This window comes from Cupressus sempervirens, chromosome 11 (genome assembly GCF_028749045.1).
Source record: "Cupressus sempervirens isolate cs-2001-9-10 chromosome 11, ASM2874904v1, whole genome shotgun sequence".
Lineage (NCBI taxonomy): Eukaryota > Viridiplantae > Streptophyta > Pinopsida > Cupressales > Cupressaceae > Cupressus > Cupressus sempervirens.
In genome coordinates, this window is record NC_143128.1 from 584,058,816 (window position 1) to 584,081,947 (window position 23,132).

Here is a 23,132-nt window from a genome sequence, read left to right on the forward strand (position 1 = left end):
AAAGCTCTTGTAATGTCCCCTCTAGTGCCTTTTTATGATTTATGACTAATTTCTTTAAATTCAATTACAATAGACTTCTTTCAATACTTCCTACTCAACCGTTTTGTTGGTAATAAATTAACTGGTGTAAGAATAATATTATCATTGAAAAGAATGACAGAAATTAGCTTGTTTTATACTTGTTTGAGATATGGAAGAAACCTTATTTAATTCTAGTAGCTCCCGAAGATTGCATGGATTATTAATGATGTGATCCAGGATTAATGAATCTCTTGATATTCCTATTATCACAGATCGAATACCTTTAATCTCTTGATCCCTCAATTACTAGAGTCTAGGTTGAGCGTTGGATTGTATTTGTTATACTAAATATTGGTTTTATTTCTGTAAGGAATTGTAGAGAGTTTTTGCAACGTAGATGCTTCCTCTAACCTTAGCATTTTCTGAGCAATTCTCTTAACATATTAATGTATTACCATTGGCTATAAGAAGTTGTTTTGGGATTCAATACATTTGTTGACATGTTTATATGCTAATCAATCATCCAAATGTTCGCAGTGGCCCAAACATTATATCTGCCTTACTATTATCTCATAAAAGTCCCGAATACGAATATGACGCTGACTATCTATTTTCTGGTCACCTCCCTGTGATATATTACCTTCTGCAATATTTGCAATATCTCTGCTATCTTACCCAGCTGTGCATGATCGCTGCTCTCTGTAATACCCTTTGCAGATGTAAATATCTGTGGCTTATGTATTGTTCCCATGACCATGTTGTTCATATCGTTTAATCTTATCTCTATATCTTTCACTATGCTCTCAAATCACTCAAGACAACTTTGCTTCTTGTATTAATATGATATTCTAATCAGTGTTAGGAATTTTGTTTTTTCTCTTTTTCTCGTTCTCTTTGATGGATTCATTGTGCTCAGCGGTTGACGTCAGGGATTTGTATGTGTTTCATACTGCCTTGTTTATTTCGCTTTTTGTCTAATCTCTGCTCTATGTTTGTATTGACTGTTGCACCTTGTTTATTATAATTTAATGGTGATTTTCATTAGAATCCTTATTGTCTGCTTCCTTCTGCATCTGGTCGATATTAGGACATATGCATTGATTTTTATCTACTTCTGAGATTCTGACAGATCAACATTGGTGAGAAAATGAAGGTTTATTGTCTATTTACTGAACTGTAGCCTTCCTGAAACAACATATACCGACTCTCCTTATAGAAGAGGTTTAAGCTTAATATTTTTGTGACTGTATTGCTCTTTTTATCGCTTCATTGAGGAGATTAACGAGAGTATGAAAAGAGATAAAATTGTTCAATCGTAATTCGTAATCATCTCTGATTAAATTCGGTGGATAAGATATTCTGCTATATTCGCTGATTGTCCATCACGTGAATGTCGGGTATGATTCCTTAGCCTCCCTCCTCCCCATGTCTCCTCATCATTATTTTTATATTTGTGTATATGTCGGAATGGTCGTGACCCCAAGGGATTGGGTCACGGCTGTTGTCTTTATTTCATTTATAATTAATGTTTAGATATCTAATACATATATTTTGTAAATTGATTATTTCTCATATGTATATATTTATGATAATTATATATGGCATATGGCGAATATTATTGTGTATGCATGATATATTAATTAATTTATAATAATATACTATATTAGATAAAATATATTTTACTAATCATTATTTATTATTGATTAGTAGAATTATATTAATTAAATATTATTTATCATTAAATTATATAGGAGGAAAATAGGGGACATGACAGCTCTCCATCATACACACAAATATGCTATTCTCTATAGACACACAGACAGGTTGGTCTCCAAATAGTCGCTAACCGATAATCACACACCTCTGTTATGAAAAATTATTTTCTTTTTCAAGCCTTAAACAAAGAAAACTCCTCAACGTGGAAGGAAGAAGCGATCCCATACAAGATGCTCACCATTACAATAATACAAGCAGCCATAGAATGGCAACAATTAATCATGCCTTTTCATATGCGCTCACGATAGGACCAAAGAAACTTCATCGAACAAGGCCGAACAAATAAAGATACAACACTACCGGGATCGACAATGAATGAAAGGCAAATACGGAGATGCCACTGCACAACCATAGCACTCACATAGAGAAAGACACATACAGTTCGGGCACAACAAAATACAACAAGACCATAACAAAGGTTAATGGCAAAATGTCTTTGATAGACAAGGGACGACTGCAGCTGGAATAAAGTACAACTCCAAACAGAACGGTGAAAAGAATATCTTGACTGCTGAAGAAGCAACTCACAAATAGGATGAATCAATAGTAACAAGAAATGATAAACCGGCTTGGTTTTTGAAATCCAACAAAGTAGAAGAATCTCAGAGAATTATCTGCAATTATTGTAGGTAAATATAATCTCTATCGAAGCTACACTTGCAATGCATACAAGCTGCCTACAAAATACTCCTTACAATCTACAACTTGATACACAAATTAGTGAACAAGAGAAACTCCTTTATTTGTTATAATTTAACCTGCTTCGATACCATGTTAATGTTTTGCCCAGAAATAAAGATAAACAACAACCAACAAAATAAAGAACACTTTGACAACAATTAATCTTGGGAAAACTCTCCAACTCGAGGAGAAAACCCCAGCCACACCGAAAAAATATCTCTTATATTAAATAATAGAGGTTTGAGTACAATACTTCTAACTGAATACAACACTCATCCCACAAAGCAATCCTATATGCCTTATACTGAAAGATTCTTCATATCGTAACTGAAAGTCTCTTCATTTTCCAAATAGGAGTCTCCTCATTTTCCAAATGGGAGTCTCTTCATATTTCCAAACACATGTATCTTCGCATGTTGCATATCTTTTTATTTCCAAATGCACGTCTCTTCCTTGTTGCATGCCTTTTCATATTTCCAAACACGAGTCTCTTTGCACATCGCATGTGGCATGTCTCCCGATATAAAGAAGATCTGATGAATCTCTTGAAACCACAACATATCATCTCAGGTAGATATTCTCTCTCACAACTATAAAACTTTCAATTAAGTTGGCGCACTCAGTAGCTACATTCCAAAGCTTTGCTTCCTTATCCTTGTATTGGCAATTCTTATTTGATAGATGACAGACATTTGGAATGAATATAAACCAAGTCTTGAGCAATTTTTGCAGCTAATTGATTATACTTAATTGGGCTGATAAAGGAGCATTTACTCCATTTCTGTTCAACAACAAAAGAACTTACAGCTTGGAGAGAAACCAACAAAATAATAAATGCAAAATAAATTAATGAATTTTAAGTACTAAATTGCATAGTTCAAAAACTTGCACTTTGGAGGTACTTGTGGTGTAGAATTGTGGCCCAAACCTTGACTTTATAGGTACCACACCACTAGTACAACTTAGCCGCTAGAGCCTAATCAATCAGACCAGCACATTAGAGCCTAAGGCCTCTCCTTGCTTGGCCTACAAAAACCTTGACTTTATAGGTACCACACCACTAGTACAACTTAGCCGCTAGAGCCTAATCAATCAGACCAGCACATTAGAGCCTAAGGCCTCTCCTTGCTTTGGCCTACAAATTGATCCCACTTGACCAAGCTCCACTTTGAAGAGATGAAATTACTGGACCATAAATATTGGCAAGAAAGAGCATCAAACTCTTGAACAAACCTAGGAGCAACTTTCACAAAGCATCCATAAATGGGTAAAGCTTTTACCACAAACTTCAAAAGCATCACTCCCCCAACAGAGGGAAGCCATCTATAAGTCAAATTGTTAACTTTTTTACGTAACAAATTTAAAATCCCCTGCCAAAACTCTCTGTGCTGAGATCCCACGAGCAGAGGAATCCTGAGATAAACTGAAGGAAGAGACTCGGTGTGAAATCTTAGAAATCAAGAAATCCTACTCTTAATAAGATGAGGGGTATTAAAAAAGAAGATAGAAGATTTAGCTTTATTAATTTGTTGGCTTGAAGCATTCAAGTAAAATTTTGAAGCTCTCCTAAATTTTCTCCTCATTGATTTTGGCTATGCCCATTAAGCTAGCATTATCCACAAATTGAAGATTAGAATAACGAGGCAACTAGTCTTTCTAGCTCTGACCCTTAATTTTGTCTTACACGAGATTTAATAAATCAACCCCATAATAAATAGATTTAGAGAAAGATGATCTCCTTGCTAGAAACCATGAGAGGCACAATACAACTCCTACAATTCCCTATTGATAAGAAGTTAAGTGCCAAAATTGAGGTAAAGGTAACAAAATTCAGGGTACAATTAACCCACTCCACCCCAAAACCAAAACCCAAGTGAACTCTCTGTAAGAATGACCAAATAACTCTGTCGTAAGCTTTTGCTATGTCACAATGCAATGGGCCTAATTTGTTCTAGACCAACGTTGCATAGGGACGAGGGGGTTTGGGTACTTAGGGTTTGGGTATGGGTACAACTATTTTTATAAAATATGGGACGAAGGTACATCAACTTTTTTATGATATATTTATAGAAAATCTGAAAATATGAGCTGTGGCAACGAAGAACAATGATAAAGTTTGTAGATGATGTAACGTTTTTCAATTTGAGATTTACAATATGTTTTTAATAATAATATATGCTCAATGTTTTACATGCATAACAGAAAATGAAGACTTTAAACATGAACAAGAAGATCATAAATCATATAACAATGACATATTCCAAGTGATAAACTTCTAACTTGAACAATGATTTCTTAATTAATATTGTATTGAAGTTTCAAACTAATTACATATCAATTAAGCTTGATAAAGAACAAGATGATGCGGAAACAAGTTAATCCTTTGCTATTATGCTCTCCACTGAGTACTTGATACTTGGGTGCGTGTACCTGGTACCTATTATGGGCCTTCGGGGTGGGGGTACACATACCATGCAACATAGGTTTAGACTCTTTGCACCGTCTTTATAAGAAATAAGAGCCAAAAAGGTAGAGTTCATAGCCTTTAACATCTATTTTTTTTATGAGACTCTTGAACCACCTCTAAAAGATTAAATTTGATCATTTCCAGAAGTTGTTGGAAGAATTCAATAGGAAAAACCCTCATGGCTCGAGGCTTTACCTTTTATTACATGAAGCACAATCTTCTCTAAATCTTGCAACAAGATGACAAATGAGAACCTCAGTCATCTCAGTAGAGACAATGGGGAATGCAGTCGAAGGTAGCGATTTCCTTCTCAAAAACTCGGGCACCACCCACAGTAGATAAAGGTGAGAAGTGTTGAGAAGCCCCTCTAAATATTTCACTTCTTAAGGAAAATTATGCATCATGTGTGGAGATAAGAATGGTAATATAATTGCCACTCCTTTGGGCCTTAATTGAATAATGGAAAAAAAACAATGTTCTTATTTCCTTCTCAAAGCCAATCAATCCAAGACTTTTCCTCCTAGAAAATCTCCTTTTATAACTCCCATTCTTCCAATTTTTTAAGAGTTAGAGATTCCTTTCTACTTAGATCCAAGGTTAGACCTTGATCTGAATCAAATGAGTGATTCTAACCATATGTGACAATGCTGCAAATTATTGGGGTTGCAAGTTCCATCGAATTGTTTATTCCACCTCTAGAGTATGCACATCATATGTTGAAGCCTCTTAACAAAGGAATACATGGCCGTATCGTAAGCATGTTTCCCTTCATGCCACTAGTTAATTATAAGATCTTGGAGAGAAAGATTTTACAACTAAATAACTTTAAACTTGGAAAAGGGGTTCTTAGGAACCCTGAATGAGTTGCAAGTTTGATTGGTTGATGATTGGAAGCTCAAATTCAAGATTTCAGAGTTTGGATTCCACCTATCACCCGACAATAGCAAGAGACTAGAAATCTATCATGCCTTTCTGATGTAGTCTCTTCAACACTTATATTTTTCCATGTGAAGATGTCATTATTGCATTTAGCATTAATAAAGTTTAGGAGATCAATCTTACCACTAACTAGATTTACAGATGGGTCCAATGTGCCTTAACTTCTTTTTCCTCTGAACAATAAACTGCATTGAAGTCTCCAGGTAGAACCCAAGGAAGAGAAGGGGCATTAGGGATTGAAAAAGTCTAAATTGAGATCGAAGTTGTGATTTATCAAAGAGACCCCTAGGAGCATAAGCACTAGAGAAGAGACAAGTTTCCTTGGATCAAAACTAGAAGCAACCAAAGAAATGGAAGAGCAACTCAAAATCCACTAGAAAAGAGTAATCTTTGGGTTCTGAAAATAAGCAACACCTCCAAAACTACCATTTTCTCCCACACATTCCTAATGACAATGATTTCGTATCTGAGGAGCTTTGTTCAGAACCCATCCATTGTCGACTTAGTTTCCTAAATAAAAATAGTGTCAAGAGAATGAGATTCAGTCATCTCATGAATAACTTTATCTTTAGAGATGTTATTCATACCCCTAACATCTAAGAGATTACAATGATTTATGAGGTTCGAAGAAATGGGAATTAATGGTTTGAACTGATCCGGATTACACAAATTATCTTCACCTTGACCTAGTCCATCTTATGTCTCACCTTTGAAGATATCTCAAGATGATCCTAACCAGTGTAACACGGGGACACGCCCCCCCATCCCCCTTTAGACATAAGATCTTTCCCTTTATTCCTCTTAGGAACAAAACTCAAAGGAGCTTTTAGATGAGTTGTCTAGTAAAACTAGGGCATCTTCTTTGCAAACACCCATACTTAAGGAAGATTCAACATTTGAAAAACTTTAAATTAAATAAGTAGGCATGTAAAACAAGATAAATGTTAGTATTTACCTTGATTGTCCAACCTTCATGGATGGATCTAGGTCCACCGTATCCACAACGATGTTTGAATGCTTGTATGTGTATGTAGAATGTAGATTGTCTTCATAAATGAAATGGATATACAATTTTAAAATCATATACCATGGATATAAGTATTCTTGAAATTCTAGAATGGAAAGGAAGAAGAATGAAGATGGATGTAGTTCTCCTCCCTTGATGGCCAAGTCGTTTATATCTTATCAATAAAGAAGCTATATTTATAGAAGCAAATGCATGAGTTATGGATGATGGATGGATGTCTTCAATGAATACTTTCTTTCTTACTCAAAATCCTTCACTATACCTTAGAATTGATTGGTTTTTTTTGAAATAGCTTGTAGAATTGTATATTTCTTTCTCAGTTGATGGACAAAATGTGTGAATGTGGAATGAAGGGAGAAGGCCTCCTTATATAACTATTTTAGGCTTCAAAATCAAGAGGACCAATAGCACTAAGAAAAGTGAAATAATCCAAAATGGACCTTGAGATCCCACAAATTAAAAACCTTGTGTATAGGCTGACCTCCACCTTTAGCCAAGTATAGGTCACACTTGTGGGACCTATACTTGAGAGGGTCCAATCAATTGGAAAATCTTGGAGTCCTCAGATTTGTAAGTGGTTTAGAGAGGAAATGAAGAGAAATGTGGAAAAGTTAAGCATAGATTCATCCATAGTCAAGGAGATCACTAAAATGGGGCTGAATAAGTCCTCGAGATTCCAAATTAATGGGTGATAATTTTTTAGGATAGTACACATCCATATCATCTATATGGTAAGAAATGGTAATCAATGATGGATCACTACTTACTACACCTAATACATTTGGAAAATAAGGGGGGATCCTAAATGTTAGCTCCTTTTAGGTTAAAATCATATTAGCCCTACCCAAGTAGATGTAGGGATGCTAATGCAATATCCATACTTAATGTAAAGATCTTGATTCTAGAATCGCTTTGTGGTAATTTAGGTTTATCGTGTAACAGTATGGAAAGAAATGTGATAGATGTGCAAGGAAAGTAAATTAAACACTTGTGTAATTATAGAAAACAAGATATCAATTCTAGTGTATCTAAGTGATATGAAAGGAGAAATAAGATGTACTCGCCTTGATGGATATAGAGGAAGAAACTTCAAATCTGTAGAAACTATTGGCATAACTAAATAAGATTGTATTAAAGGAATGTTACAATGTACGTTTGGTGGTTAATTGATCAGTTATTGCATTTATATTTTAGAATGTTGTATTTGCAAGATGGTAGATCATGAATGCTTGATATGGTCAATTAGTTGATTGAATGTCTACAAGAAGAAGTAGAATCTGGGCTTATTTAGGTTTGTACAAACATTAGAGAAGTATTATTTCCATATCACCCTCCTTGTTGAATACTAACATGTTCTCCAAGTTAAGTTCCTTAACCGAGTCACTCCTAACAGGTTGATAAGCATCCTAACAGGTCTGAAGATTAATTCCCTGAACTAAGTGGCTCATTAGATTGAATTAGAAATCCTCAAGCAAGGTTACTACTAATAGATTTAATGTACTAATAGGGCTAGACACAAATCCATTAACTGAGCGACTCCTAATAGAGTCCTCTCTTAACCAAGCATTATTGTAAGCTCCTAACAGGGCTAGGCCTTTAACAAGGTGGATTTCAGAAGTGCGCAAATATCTGTGTGTACTAATTCCTACCATGGTGTTTCCCTTTTACCAAGAGTTTCCATGTCAAAATACTAGTGTTATTGTGTTACTTGCGTGGATTCTTTCATGTGTTGTTTTGCTTCTTACTTCACAAGTTAATATTCGATGAATATGGTGAATATTTGGTAATAAATTAATAACGTTTGAATCTAATAGATTACTGATTCACCCTCACTCTTGATAATACTAATAGAAATCATGTCAAACTATACTGAAACTAGAAATAAACTAGTGTTTAGAAGCTTGCGTGTTGTACAGCTATGTTGTAAAAATCTAGGTGTTATAGGAATAGGTAGAACATTGTTCAAGCTATACTAGTATAGGTTGTATTTGGTTCGACCTATTCCCATGAGGAATGATTCCTAAGGTCTCGAGATTTTGACTATGACTATACTTTCATATCTATAATTTTGAATCTGAAACTCCACGAATTTTCTTTTTTACACAAGAAAAGGGGAAATGATTGGGGGAAAGGGGATTTCCTTGGTCATGCCCCTATATAGGAATTAACCTTTAAATGAGATAATTAAAGCATGTAAAGCAAGATCATATATTACCTTTCTTCTCAAGACCTTATGGATGTATTTGGGTTTTGTTATGGCCTCTGTTGAAAGGCTTTTTTATTGCCACGTTCGATAATGTGGATGATAGGAGAATAATTCTTTGTGACCATTTCTTCACATGGGAAAACTGCTTTCCTCTAATGATCAAACCTTAGCACATGGACTTCAACCCTGCCACTGAATCTTTTTGCAAAATGCCTATCTGGGTATGACTCCTTAACCTCCATCGTCATCTCTGGCATGATTCTGTTTTTGAGGAGATTGGTGAGGCTTTAGGTGATTTCTAAATGGTGGATTCAGATTCCTCTAATATTTTGCATTCGACCTATGCTTAGACGTTGGTTGGTATTGATGCTTTTAAACGCCTTCCAATAGACATTAAATTGTGTACTTCTATTGGTTCTTGGATCTAGTCTATAGATTATGGAGGTTTTCTGTTTAGATGCAGAAAATGCTTCAATACTGGGCATGTTGCAGCAAAGTGTGAGGCTATCAATTTCGAATCCAAGAAACCCTCCTCATGGCGGAAGGGTGCTTTGCAACAATATTATACGGTGGTCAAGATGCATACTGCTGATGGGGTAGCCCACACTGATGCTTCTGCTTCTTTTCAGTGTCAGGAAGGTGATACTGTCCCTTTTCTTGATCATTTGTTGGATGTTGGTCTCGGTCATAAATATGTTGCTGTTGCAGTCCCTCCTGTGGCTGGCCCTGTTCATGGAGCCTTTGTTGTTACTTAAGTGGGTGTTGCTGATCAGAATAATGTCGCTTGCTCAGTCCAACAAGGTGTCGATGAGCCTGTAGTTGCAAGAAGTGTTGATGTCATGGCTTTTGTGGGAATGTCTAATTGTCCTTAATGGCCGTAGGAAAGCCTAATGTTGTTGACCCTGTCCTTAATGGCCGTGTGAAAGTGGGTTTGGTGTTGTTGGCTTTGCTACTGTTGGCCTTGTCCTTAAGGGGGTTGTATCAGCTATTTTTGATATTTTTGCTGGTTTGTTGCCCTAACAATCTGTGGCGGCCAAGATTGAGGAGGGATAAATTACAATTAAAGGAAAACATTCAAAGAGGTTTCCATCTCATTCTTCTCCTAATGCCCACAAGGTGTGGGTTAAGGGGAATTTGTAATTTTGTAATCCTTTTATTTTTGCAGGGTGGTGAGTATATTAAGGGCTTATTCTTTCCTTGACCACCAGTTCGTGTTGGTGGGGGTTGCAAGATGTTTGGCACCTCTTCTTGTGTTTGTTCTGTTATGTCTCTGCCCTGTTTCTCTTTGAAGAGCATATTGTATTCTTTCGGTTTGGTTTGCAGGCTGTTTAGTTTGGCAGTTGCTTTGTTTTTGGCTTTTAGGGTCCCTTCAAAACCTGTTTCACTTAATCAAAAACACATTCTTGAGCTAAGTTTAGCTTATGACCAAATGTTGACATGGGCTATGCAGATTATTTAATCAGCCTTGATTTATATTGAAGAGATTTAGTTCTCATGCAATTTAATCATCATCCTTGATTGAGGTTTTTGAAAATTTGGAGATGAAATATTAATCATGGTATGAATAACGTTTTGCTTATGGGGCATTAAACTATTTCACAAGGCTAAGTTTAAGCAAGGAATCTCAAATGTCTTGCTTAGTTGAGATGTTTAGACCATATTTGTTTATAAAATATTAAAATTATTGTCAATAAAAGAAAACTTGTAATTCAAACCTTAATCATACATATTTGGTAGATGCAACACATTATTATGCTAATTTTGGCCCACGACCAATTGTTAGATTAGGTGAAAAACTAATCTCCCATGTGGTTTTCTCTATTTCCCCTCTTTATAGAGATTTTGTTGTGATTGGGTACCTGATCTGGCCTTGTTGCCGGGACCCAATTCTCTTTCATAGCTGTGCTAGGTTAGCTTCCTCCCAAGCTTCGCTTAAGGGGGGGTGTTAGAGTAATTATTTGTTCTAACTTATTAATTAAATCACTTTGATTTAATTAATTAAGTTGCCTATTACTCTAGTTTTCTTAAGCTATCTTGTAGGTGCATATAATTAATATTTTATTAATTATATTGTGCAACCCTAGCTTTTTTAGGCTTTAGTTTCCCTTTTCGGGTTTCGTGATTCCTTTATAAGGATTCACCTCTTTGTATTTTATTGATTCATTTATTGGATTATATGTGATATTGCTCTTTGCATGTCCATAAGATGGATCTAGCTTTTTGGCCTCCATGATTTTTCCTTGCCTCTGTTCTTTGCTTCATCCATGTGACAGGTTTATGCATGCAGGTGTTCTTGGGAGATTAGTTTTTCACCTAATCTAACATGGAGAGAGAATACTAAGAATCAGTTGTTCATCTTTCTTTTCAATTCCACATTGTTTTAACTGTAGCCTTAGTGATTTCAATTTGGTGAATTAATTAGTTTGAGTCTAGGCAATTTCAACACAATCCAAGATTTCTTCACCAAATTGAAATCACTAAGGCTACAGTTAAAACAATGTGGAATTGAAAAGAAAGATGAACAACTGATTCTTAGTATTCTCTCTCCATGTTAGATTAGGTGAAAAACTAATCTCCCAAGAACACCTGCATGCATAAACCTGTCACATGGATGAAGCAAAGAACAGAGGCAAAGAAAAATCATGGAGGCCAAAAAGCTAGATCCATCTTATGGACATGCAAAGAGAATTATCACATATAATCCAATAAGTGAATCAATAAAATACAAAGAGGTGAATCCTTATAAAGGAATCACGAAACCCGAAAAGGGAAACTAAAGCCTAAAAAAGCTAGGGTTGCACAATATAATTAATAAAATATTAATTATATGTACCTACAAGATAGCTTAAGAAAACTAGAGTAATAGGCAACTTAATTAATTAAATCAAAGAGATTTAATTAATAAGTTAGAACAAATAATTACTCTAACACCAATTGTTGTCATGGGCTCTGCAGTTTGCAGTTTGTTTAATTAGCCTAGATTTATATTAAAGAGATTGTATTCTCATGCAATTTTCGAGATTTCTGACAATTTGGAGATTAAAAAGTAATCATGGTATCAATGATGTTTTCCTTATGGAGCATTGAATAATTTCATAAGATTAATGTAAGTGACAAATCTCAAATATCTTGCTTAGTTGAGAGAATTTGACCATATGTACTCGTAAAATAAGGAAAGTGTTCTCAATATAAGAAAACTTATAATTTGAAATCTTATTTTTAAACATGCGCAACTTAACTAAATGAGTCTAGGTGAGCAGATTTCATCATGGCATGGCAATGATATCTCCATTGCTAGAACCTTAATCTCGATATTCTCTCTCCAATTTTAGACAAAGTCTAAGTTGCACGGGTACCTCCCCCCTCCCTCGGACCCAGAAAAGTTCGAACCGGTTCGAACTTGGTTTGACCAGGGTGCGATTTTTCCACTCTTGGTTCGATCTGGGTTCAAACCCGGGTGAACCACCTTGAAATTTTTGACCCCAGTTGGAACCCACAGCTAAGTTGAATCATGTTTATGAGATTCTATTATTATTGTGATGAAGGTTTACTTATGAGGTTTGTATATCAAGACTCTCAGTTGTTGCTTAAGAGTTAACACCCTTAGGTTTCTTCACGTTCTGCTATTTGTTTTATACTTCATAGTACACAGCTTGCTTCAATATTAATAATTATATGTAATGCAGCAAGTGTAGATTTGATTTTTATAATAGCTCATGGAACAAGGATCACTGTGGTAGAAAATTTTGTACTTAACTATTGCTAATGCTGCTTTGAATCTTAAGAATTGTTTTTTCTATTTTTGTTTTTAATTTACACGATATATCATTCTTTTGATGATGTTATTAGTCCTATTCACAGGACTACTTGGATTTTCTTGTCACTCAGTTGTGTAAATGTTGTTGTTGTAAAGGTAAAAGTTTACATGTATCGTTTCCAATAACTGTATGTTATATGGGACTGGATGCAGCAGGATAGGGATCAGTAAAGATGAAGAATAAGGAGAGGCAAAGGGACTGGATGGCAAAATAAAGCATGGATATCTTTAAAACTTTATAAAAGCAGTGAATTCTAGGGTGTGTTTAGGTTCTTAGTGTGGTTGGTGTTTTAAAGGTTTTATTGTTTAGATGTGTTTATGCTACTATGCTACATTCTAATTTTAACTCATGCTTCATAAAAATGTGTGTGTGTGTATATATATATATATATATATATTATTTTTATAATTTTTACATGTTTTTGTACAAACGAACCCAAACCCCTTTCCAAAATTTTGTCGAACTTGCCAACTGGTTCTCGTACTTCGAATTTGGAACCAAACCCGAACTGGCAACTTAGGACAAAGAGAGTGTTAACAGTCGATGACAAACATATGGAAACAAAACGTGTAATAACTATCATCATAATCCTTTGTTTAACCCAAAAATGATACAATATAATGAAATTGTCTATCTAATTGTTTGCTAATAAACAATTGATACACAAAAGTTTAATAACCGAATTACACTAATTAAATGCAATGTGACACATTCAATGCTAAAAGCTATGTTAATTAGGACATATGTAACAGTCCCTAGTCCTAAGTCAAACAGTAACCCTGCTAAATCATACCATTGTAGGGCAACTGGGAATGGAAGCAAATGTTGATGGTTTTGCTTGGTTTTGGCATGGTTGATGAGATTCTTTGCAAATTGGATGCTAATGTGATCTCAATGCTTTAGGATACTCTTGTTAAAATCCCAATTAATCCGGGACAATACAAATCTTGCTAATTGTTTGGCTTTTACATTGCTGCTTTTCTCTACTTTCAAATGGAAACAACATCAATTGAGTGGTTCTTATTTGGTGAAGCTACAATACTTGGATAATGGTGAAGGATAAAACACAGTGTAAAGTAACAATTCTACAATCTACGTATACAAAAATATGTGCCAAACAAAGTAAAGGTTGTAACATACCAAACATTTAGAACACAAGTTTAGTAAGTTTACATACTCGTTTAAGATAAAAGTGAACTTGTTTACACTATTGAGTTGAGGTGAACAACTGTTTTTTTGATGAAGAACATGGCATAATTATTCGCTACACTAAATCTATACTTGATAAGAATAAATATTTGAAATAGACTAACATTTACCAAATTTACTTCTTCTAAAAGGAACAGAGTTACTTGGTCTACTATGTAAGAACCAACTTTTCAATTAAATGCCTTTTCTCTCAACAATCTAGGAAGTAACTTGCAACAAACTAAATAGAGTACTCACATAATATGCAAAGAGGCTAAGTTTGATAAAGAGGATTTTTTGCATGATCAGTGTACCCAAATTCTCTGGCTTGTGTCTCGTTTTTGGGGAAAAGGTATCACTTGGGTGTTTAACCCATAGTTCTGGGACTCTATGAGTTAGAGCAAGACTCGCGAAGTCCAAGCTAGAGTCCATCAAAACGAGGTAGATTGCCTCTAGCCTCGGACTCAGCAAAGTCCTGGTAAAGTCACCATGGACTCGCCAAGTCCAGGGACTCTCTTGACTCTTAGAGTGCCAAGCTCTGGACTCTCGCCAACAACAGGACTCATTAAGTGCAAAAATAATAAAATAAAAGGGTTAAGTGAATTGTTTGTGTTTTGTATAATATCTATTTGACCTAAAAAGGTCATTGCATCTTTTGCTAATGCTTGTGATAGAGAGAAAAGAGTTAGAGAAGAGTATTGGGGTTTTGAGAGAGAAATTAGCAAACTGGTTGGCTCTCCCATATCAATTGTTGATTGCTTGTGCAACTTTGTAGCTTGCACTTAAGCATTGAGAGGAGCTAAAGAAAGCATTTGAAAGAGGCTTCTACAAACTTGCATTTCCATTATTTGTGCTAAAAATGAATAATCTTTTTTTTTGTTCACTACAACCTTCGCCTTTGCCATAGACAGATCTAGGGCACCGATTGTATTAGAGACTGTTGATCCACATGCAGAGTGGAACACAAAGATTGTTGATCTTGTCTTCAGTGATGAAGATGTGGAGTGGGTTGATCAGGTGGATTGGGAGGCAGAGGTAGTAGCGATGGCAGTCAAAGAGGCTAAAGTGCGAGGAGATCAAGTGTAGGACCCTAAGGCTAGGAGTGATGGATTTGAATCTGATGAGGATGCCCCTGAGGCTCAACCTCAAACGTAGGGAGAGAGGATGCCTCTAGAGTCTTCAATGACTTATCTTAGACGTATTCGTAGGACATAGGCTACTATGAGCCTCAATCTTCTACATTGTAGCTGTTAGTTTGATATATGTTTTGAACTTTTGATTCCATGGATTTCATAATCCATTAATATTGTAGACATTTGACAGTGAGACTATGTTTAACTTTATATTATGTTATTAAGTTTTTTCCTTCAAAAAATCACTTTTATACTTAGTGATCTATGCAAAATTGTGTATGTGTGTTAAGTAGCTTCTTTTTATCTCAATTATTCTGTATTTGATGTTTATTGACTAAAAGTTGCATGAAAAAATCTTTAAATCCTTAAAAATCTTTGATTTTCATGGGTTTTTCAATTTTCAAGTCCTTGTCGAGTCTGAGCCCAATTTTGACTTTCCAAGTTAGAGGCAATTCCTAGTCCCGTAACACTGGTTTAATGACTCAACCATTGATCGTATTTGATTCCCCTAGGTTGCTTCAAGATCCAAAGCAGTCCCAGCTCTCTACGAGGGATGGTGGATGATCAAGTCAAGCCTCCTGTGAATCCGGTGTAGAGTCACCTACTGTGTGATTGGTCGTACTCCATAGCAATCTGCTACTCTGGTTTGACACCCATCATGAATGTATCCGGTGACTCTATCATGACTTCCAATAACTCATATCTTCGCCAAGGATTTTCTTTAATATTCGGGAGTCATCATCTCACCTTCCCACTTGATCTTAGGATTAAAGTGTTACCTCTTGAATTATTCAAATGTGGGTTTCATGGAGAGGTTCAAGATGATCTAATCTCTCACCAGAACATTTAACTTTGACTGGTTACCCTATGTGAAGTGGTTACCTTTCTAAAATCTGGTTGAAAGAATAATAATGTTTTAGAGGTTAATAAGTCAGATTCCTCTAATTTCATGTGTCAATGCCATTTTCTTTTACCAACAGAAACAAAGGTGTAAGGTGGACTTTGGTTTGAATTCATTTGCTTATTTTTATTCCCATTGGCTGTTTTCTCCGAGTCTCACTATTTCAAATCATTGGATCCAAGTGTTGGTGAATGAAGTCCAGATTGTGGCTGAACTAGAGTACGATAACACTGTTATTGTATAGGGCTGCATAAGATAACTGTTTATTTGTTCTAGTTGGGTTCGCTATTGAAGCCATGATTAAAGATTTTCAATAGTGGTTGTATGATCAACAGAATAATCAGATTTCCAGTTGTAAGAAGTCAAGGTGTTCTTTGTTTCATATTAGAGCCTTGGAAACGTCTTATTGCATGCTATAGCTGACATTCAACTCTATGTCTCTGTTTTCTATAGACTAAGAAGAAATCAATTCATGCAACAAGAATCTTAGACACCTGAATTTGATGCATCTTTGGTTCAGATCACACAAGAATGAGTTTATTCATCTTTCTAATAGCAACAAGTTAGTCTATTCTTTCCTAGACAAGAAGAATAGTTCACTCAACAAGAGAATGAATAGCATGAATGAGATTTATTTCTTTGTTCCAATACTGGAAGAAGGAAAGAACTCCATTAAAATCTTGAGACAGTACACTACTGGTTAATGTTTTCTTGCCTGGAGTTAGAATGCAAATCTTCTAAGTGATAGACTGTTTTGCTGCTGTTGTCGCTACTTCTCTGATAGTTTGTATCCTATACAGTTTACGCCATTTCAAGAACCTGTGCAACTGCCTACTTCTATCTACCTGAGGTGGTGACTATGAAATCTTCGTTTTGTTTTATTTTCTTTCCAATATCACCCTCCCCGAACATTAAGAGATCCCTAATAATCTTGGCCGCCCGATTATTTACATGGCTCATTTCTCTGCCAACTTCCATTCGTGCAAGCTTTCCAACCAATTGAGAGTTATTACTTGCCATTTTCTAATGTAGGCGAGATGAAATGTTTTCCTTCCCTTCAATTGGAAACATAGTATATAATTGTATTATATAATTGGTGAAACAATTAGAGGTGAACATGACTGTAGGGAAAGTTAAATCCAACATTAGAGTTGGGATCAAATATTTAAATTATTAAATGGCTCATGGTAAGAGAGGACATATCCATTGAAGGATAATGTGCACGATACAAATAATGATAGTAAAAGAGTCCTAGCCAAATTGGAGTGGAATTAATATAATTTAATATTCTGATATTTTAACTATACTAAGACCTTGTCTAAATTTAATAACAACTTAATTAGTTGCGAAAATCTTCATGATTGAAGGAGTTGAGATGAATAAATTAGGATAGGCTACTTGCCTGTCTCCATGACTCTAAATTGATGAGGATATGTTTTAAGTTAATAATTGTCAAATGGTTAGGAGAAAATGAGATGGTGAGTCCCTCAAGTTTAGTCATCTTGGCCACGTCGATACAATTTTCTCAGATCTTACTACTTCCAGGTTGTCTGGAACTTGATCAGCCCACATCCACTTTCTCAGTGACACCTCCTCTCCCTTCGGGTTTGATTCACATTCTTCCTGCATCCAATCAGAATGAGTGGTTAAACCTTGATAGTAAATTTAAGTAAACAAGATCTTCATCATGTCATTACATTACCATGTCAGTGAACATCTTTCTATTAAGTTAAATCCATATACTGACCAATAGTTTTGACTATGATTAAAGTATAGTCAATTAATCAAAGTTAAGAGTTTTAAGTTAGAAATACCATAAATTCCGAAATCAGAATCCACCTACGGCAAAGTCTGCAAAACTATGGTAGAAAACCATTATAGAAATAGCAAATTTCATCAAGGGCATCAATTAGCAAAGACACAAACATAAAACTATCAAATAAAAAGGGGTGTGACAGAGGTGGGCTCTTCTTTATCTAGTTGATAATGCCCTTGATATCCTTGAAGCAACCAAAACTTTTGGTGTGAGTGAATTAAAGAAAACTGCACAAAATCTTTTCAAATCGGCATTCTTTTACTATGTCCACAGCATGCTTAGGTTGTCAAAAAGAGATACCACTCTCTAACTGGTACTTATATACCCAGAATATGCAACAAGTCTAGCTGCCATTCATATACTTCCTTTGTAACCCCTCCAGTAAACCACTAGAATATTACTCTGACAACAAGTTTGTATTTGATTGTATTGAAAGTTAACAACTGACATGAACAATGTACAAGTCAGGAACCAACAGGCTATTGACTTTGGTAGACTAATAGTAATGCTTCAATGGACAAACATCTACTTGAAATATCTGTCAATTATCCCATTCTTATCTCTAGTAGCTCACCTCAGTCCATACAGTAGACAGATTCAACTAATATAGGTGACACTTCTTGTATATGCCGGAATGCTACATCAACATTAAATATGTATGGCACTCCCTTTGGACTTGAGTTCCTATTTATGATATGGATAACATATCTATGCCATATGATGGGTAGAGTTCATTATGATACGGATAGCATGTTTATACCTTAATTGATACAGTTCACGTATTGTGTAATTGTAGAGTTGTTTGTCTATGAGATTATGGATTCTGAATTATAATGATTTTGTTTTTCTGGTTGTGTCAAGTGGCACTACTATCATTCAATGGGTGATATGTTTAGTTACACCAATCTATTTGACAAATTTACATAGTATTCAATCCACTGTCTGGTGAATACAAGATTCTAACTATCATCCTATTTTATGTGGCAGTTTGCATGGAACTAATGACGGGATAAATGAGGATCTAGATGCCGACACAGTAGATCTGATTGCCTCTTTATCTGGTTTGGAAGAGAAGGTTCTAAGTCAATACAACTATGCAAAGGTACACAGATTCATCTTTTTTTGGTCCATGTATGATTATTAACAGCATTTTTATAATATCAGTCTAAATAGCTCTATGGCTGCAATATTTATATTTCTCAATGTTTTTCCTTTTGTGGTTACCTTCACCTGGATCTTATGCCACTTTTGTGACAAGCCAAATACCTGGAAGGGCCCGTAATAGTGTTTTCACAATTTGAAAATATTCCTATAGATAAGGAATTTTAAAGACTTAAGTAATTATTATCTGGAATCCTAGATGTTCAAGGTTCCAGATTATGGTCTCAATCAGCCTCCTTGTAACAAACTATGAACTTGTTTTATCCACTATACTTAGTAAACCCAATTTTTTAAACTTTGAATGTCTCTTAGTAGGCATGGTTTCAGCAGATCAAGTATACATATAGATTTGTATACATATAGATTTGAATGCAGTCATAGCTGCAGTTAAAAACATAAATGATAAGTGATACATTTTATCTCAGTTTAACATATCATTCAGGTTTTTAGTTATAGGTATGGCCGCATTCACATATTACCTGAGTGAAACTGGGAGATTTGTTTCAGAGACACACACATCGTCGAGTCATTTTGCACACCCAAAGTGTTCAATTTTAGTCAGAGACTTTACCTCTCCATGTCCTGCTATATGTGTCTCCCACAATAGCCTGTTAGTTCCTGACTTGTTCATTCTCTGTTGGAAGCACTGAAGGTGCCTTAGAAGAGTGAAAAGTGTGTGTAAGACTGCAGCTGGGTTTGTATTTACATTTGTTTTCATTTTATTTTTAATGTCTAGACATCCTGCAGGTCTGCAATCACGGCATTTGAAAAGACAGAAAGTTTGAGGCTCAAGTTTTTATTTTTAAATTTCCACATTTTGCATACATGTCTGCCAGTGTAGTTGCATGCAACTGTACTGGCAGAGATGTATGCAAAATGTGGAAGCATTCACACAGTGGTATCAAAGGGTACAGGTTTTATAGGATGCTTAGAGCAATGTACCCTATAAATTCTTAGTCAATGTTCAAAGTTCAAACTTGAACTTTTCCTTTGTTCTTGTTTTCAAAGGTCTATGTTATGATAGTTTTTGGAAATTACTATTTTTTTTTTTAAATGGCATCTCCTACTACCCATATCCTTTTCTGAAAATTAGGCATGCCAATAGGAGTATCGGATTGGTCTCCAAAGTAATAGGTCTCCCCATCTTCTGGTGACTATGGTTTTAATTATAATATGTATTGCCATATTCAAATCTATATGTAGATTTGTGAACATCTTGTAAAATAGCTTGTTTACATTCGGATGGCAATCCTTTTTCCCATCACCGTGTTCGTTTAATATGGTGTTTAGCCATGCCCCTCTGACTCTCATCATATTGGACCATTTTTAAAGGTTTCTATGGTTGTATAAAGTAGTCTGTGAAATTGTTAAAGACTGAATGATTATTGCATTAACAATGAAATCTTAAATAGAGTTTAGAGATGCTAACTATAGCATGAACAAAAAAGCAAGGTTGTCTTAATAAAGATAATGTCTATAAATAGAACTAAAGAGCAAATTGAAAAGAAAGCCTAAGCGACCATTAACTAGAACTAGCTAAATACATTGAGATACTGAAAATAGTAAAAATATTCTAATACCCTCCCTTAATAGTCATTCTAGCAACTACCCTGCAGAAGACAATGCATGTCTTATAGTCACAAACATGACAACATTCTTTGGCTGCTGAAGTTCTCCCTGGATCTGCAGAATGTCAATGACCAAGTATAGCCAGAAAAAACCGAAAAAGTGGTCCCCTTTTTCAGAATGATGTGCAACAAGAGTAGAGCCTTCTACAGACTCTTCCACTGACCCTCGTAGAAACTGCAAAATTGGTGACAAAAAATGATCACAGAAACACCCAACCTGATGTTGGATAGTTGAATTGTCCTTCCTTGAAAACAAAGATACGCATTGAGAACAATTGTGAAACCCTCAAAACTATTGCAAATGAGTAGAATGCCCCAAAACAGACTTCAAAATACCATGATTTGAAAGTACAAAGCATCATTTTTTTGGAATAAAAATAACATCCCACACGAACTTTGGGTATTACAGAAACCAGAACTGATTTTTGAAGAGTAAAATTGACAAGAAGTGAACATGATTTTTGAGTTTAAAAGTCAATCAAAACCAAACAAAAGATAGAAGATATGGATCAAAGATTACTCAACTCTATTTTTAAGGAAAAACAGTTAGACCCAACTGAATTTTTTTAAGAGAAAAAAGAACTAAAACCCAACCAAACTTTTCTTTGAGGAAAAAGATTTTAAGAAAAACCCTCCCATAACATTTTAAGGGGAAATTTGTAAAAAACCCCATCAGATAAGCAGAAAATCCAACGAAATGCAGAAAATTTGGAAAAGGTCCTAAAACTGAAAACGCTGAATAGACCGCTGAAGACAAAAAATAAATTGTTCTGTTTGGTTGAGCTGGAAGGAAAGTGTGCCTGCTGGAGAAGAAAAACTGGAATCACAAGGGTGGAATAAAAATTTGTGTCCACCTAATTTTTTGGAGGAAATTGGATGTTCACGAGGCCCAAAAACAGTCTGTTGACTGTCGAAAGAGTCCAAAAAACATAAAAGGCTGAATGTAGACAATGCCAAAAAAGGACCGCTAATGTAGTGTTTTGTTTGACCTTAGTGGGTATTTCCAGAAAATTACGGGCAGAATAAAACAATTTGCAAAGGATGCCAAATATCTCTGATGTTGACCTGCCTCCCTGCTGCTACTGGCCAATAATAGAGAGCCCCACCATAGAAGAAAATTCTCTAGCAGAACATGCCAAAATCACGGCTTGTATCCACATCAAAAAATACATGTTAAGAGATTTTTATTTTCGAACCTAATTGCAGGGTATTAAAGTGCACTAGATTTGAGACTGGTGGAAAGCATGAAGGCACCGGAAATTGTCCACGGGGTGAAGATTTGCTGACAGCTGATGGGAAACCCTTACCGCTGAATAACCCTAGATGAGTTTGATCCTGATTGCAAAAAATCAGAAATACTGATGTCCACTGATTGGATTTGTAGTGAACCTCTGATCAAAGCGGAAGCTTTAAAAAAAAACTTTGAAACTTCTGAAAATTTTCACTAAAAATATCTTGAAGAACTATAAAAAGCTCAAACATTAAAAGGTTCCAAAATTCTGAGCCCTCCCATAAGGGAATTGGGCTCAGACCTGCTCTGATACCATGAAATTGTTAAAGAATGAATGAATGGAGAAAACAGAATGATTATTACATTAACAATGAACTCTTATATATAGTTATTACAGATGCTAATTTGAGCATGAACAAAAAAGAAAGGTCGTCTTAATAAGAACAACATTTATAAATAGAACTAGAAGAGCAAACAAAAAATATTAAATATATTCTAATTGTTTGTTGATGAAATGAAACTTCTTTTGAGCTTTGTAGGCTACTGCCATTCATAGGCATGAAAAATACTACATTGTTTATGTTGGTTCTTGCTTCTAAAAGAAGTAATTTTTGTGGTTACACAGCTTTGAGTCTCGACTAAATGTTATTTAAAAAATGAGTAACTAACAATTTATATCTCGTGTAATCTTGAGGTTGATTTAGGGATGGTTTAAATATGTGTAGAATTTTGTGGGAAATTGTTTTATTTTCTTTGATGCGGTTGGGTCATTCCAGAGTTTTTTTCCCTTATATTGTTCCTAAAAGTTTGCAATTGCTAGCAAAGAACACACACTCTAATACCCTTTAGTTTGAACTGTGCAGTCAAGTTTAATTGGTACAGCTGCAACAGCATATCTTTTGGAAGATGGAATTCAATGGGGAGGGGCTCCAACAGTTAAAGTAAGATTGATGTGTTTTTTATTAGAATATTCTAGATATTCGAGGGAAAATAGTTAATTTTAAAATGCTATGCTTCTTTTTTCTAATTTCCTTTCCTTGTACACAGGGTTTGCGTGATGCAGCTGTAGAGTTATTGCATCCATTGGTAGCTGTGCATGCAGAGGTATGTTTAATTAATTAAAACTTGGCTTATGAATA

At 35.2% G+C, this 23,132-nt stretch overlaps 1 protein-coding gene across 1 annotated transcript in view; it reads left to right on the top strand.

Annotated features, from left to right (window-relative positions):
* The window catches only part of LOC149531000 (exocyst complex component SEC5B-like), a 165,054-nt gene that overhangs the window by 120,479 nt on the left and 21,443 nt on the right, over positions 1–23,132 (top strand). Inside the window, exons 16-18 of the mRNA XM_089808482.1 lie at positions 18,961–19,075; positions 22,857–22,934; positions 23,041–23,097. Coding sequence (XP_089664608.1) covers positions 18,961–19,075; positions 22,857–22,934; positions 23,041–23,097 — 250 coding nt within the window. The remainder of the gene's footprint in view (positions 1–18,960; positions 19,076–22,856; positions 22,935–23,040; positions 23,098–23,132) is intronic.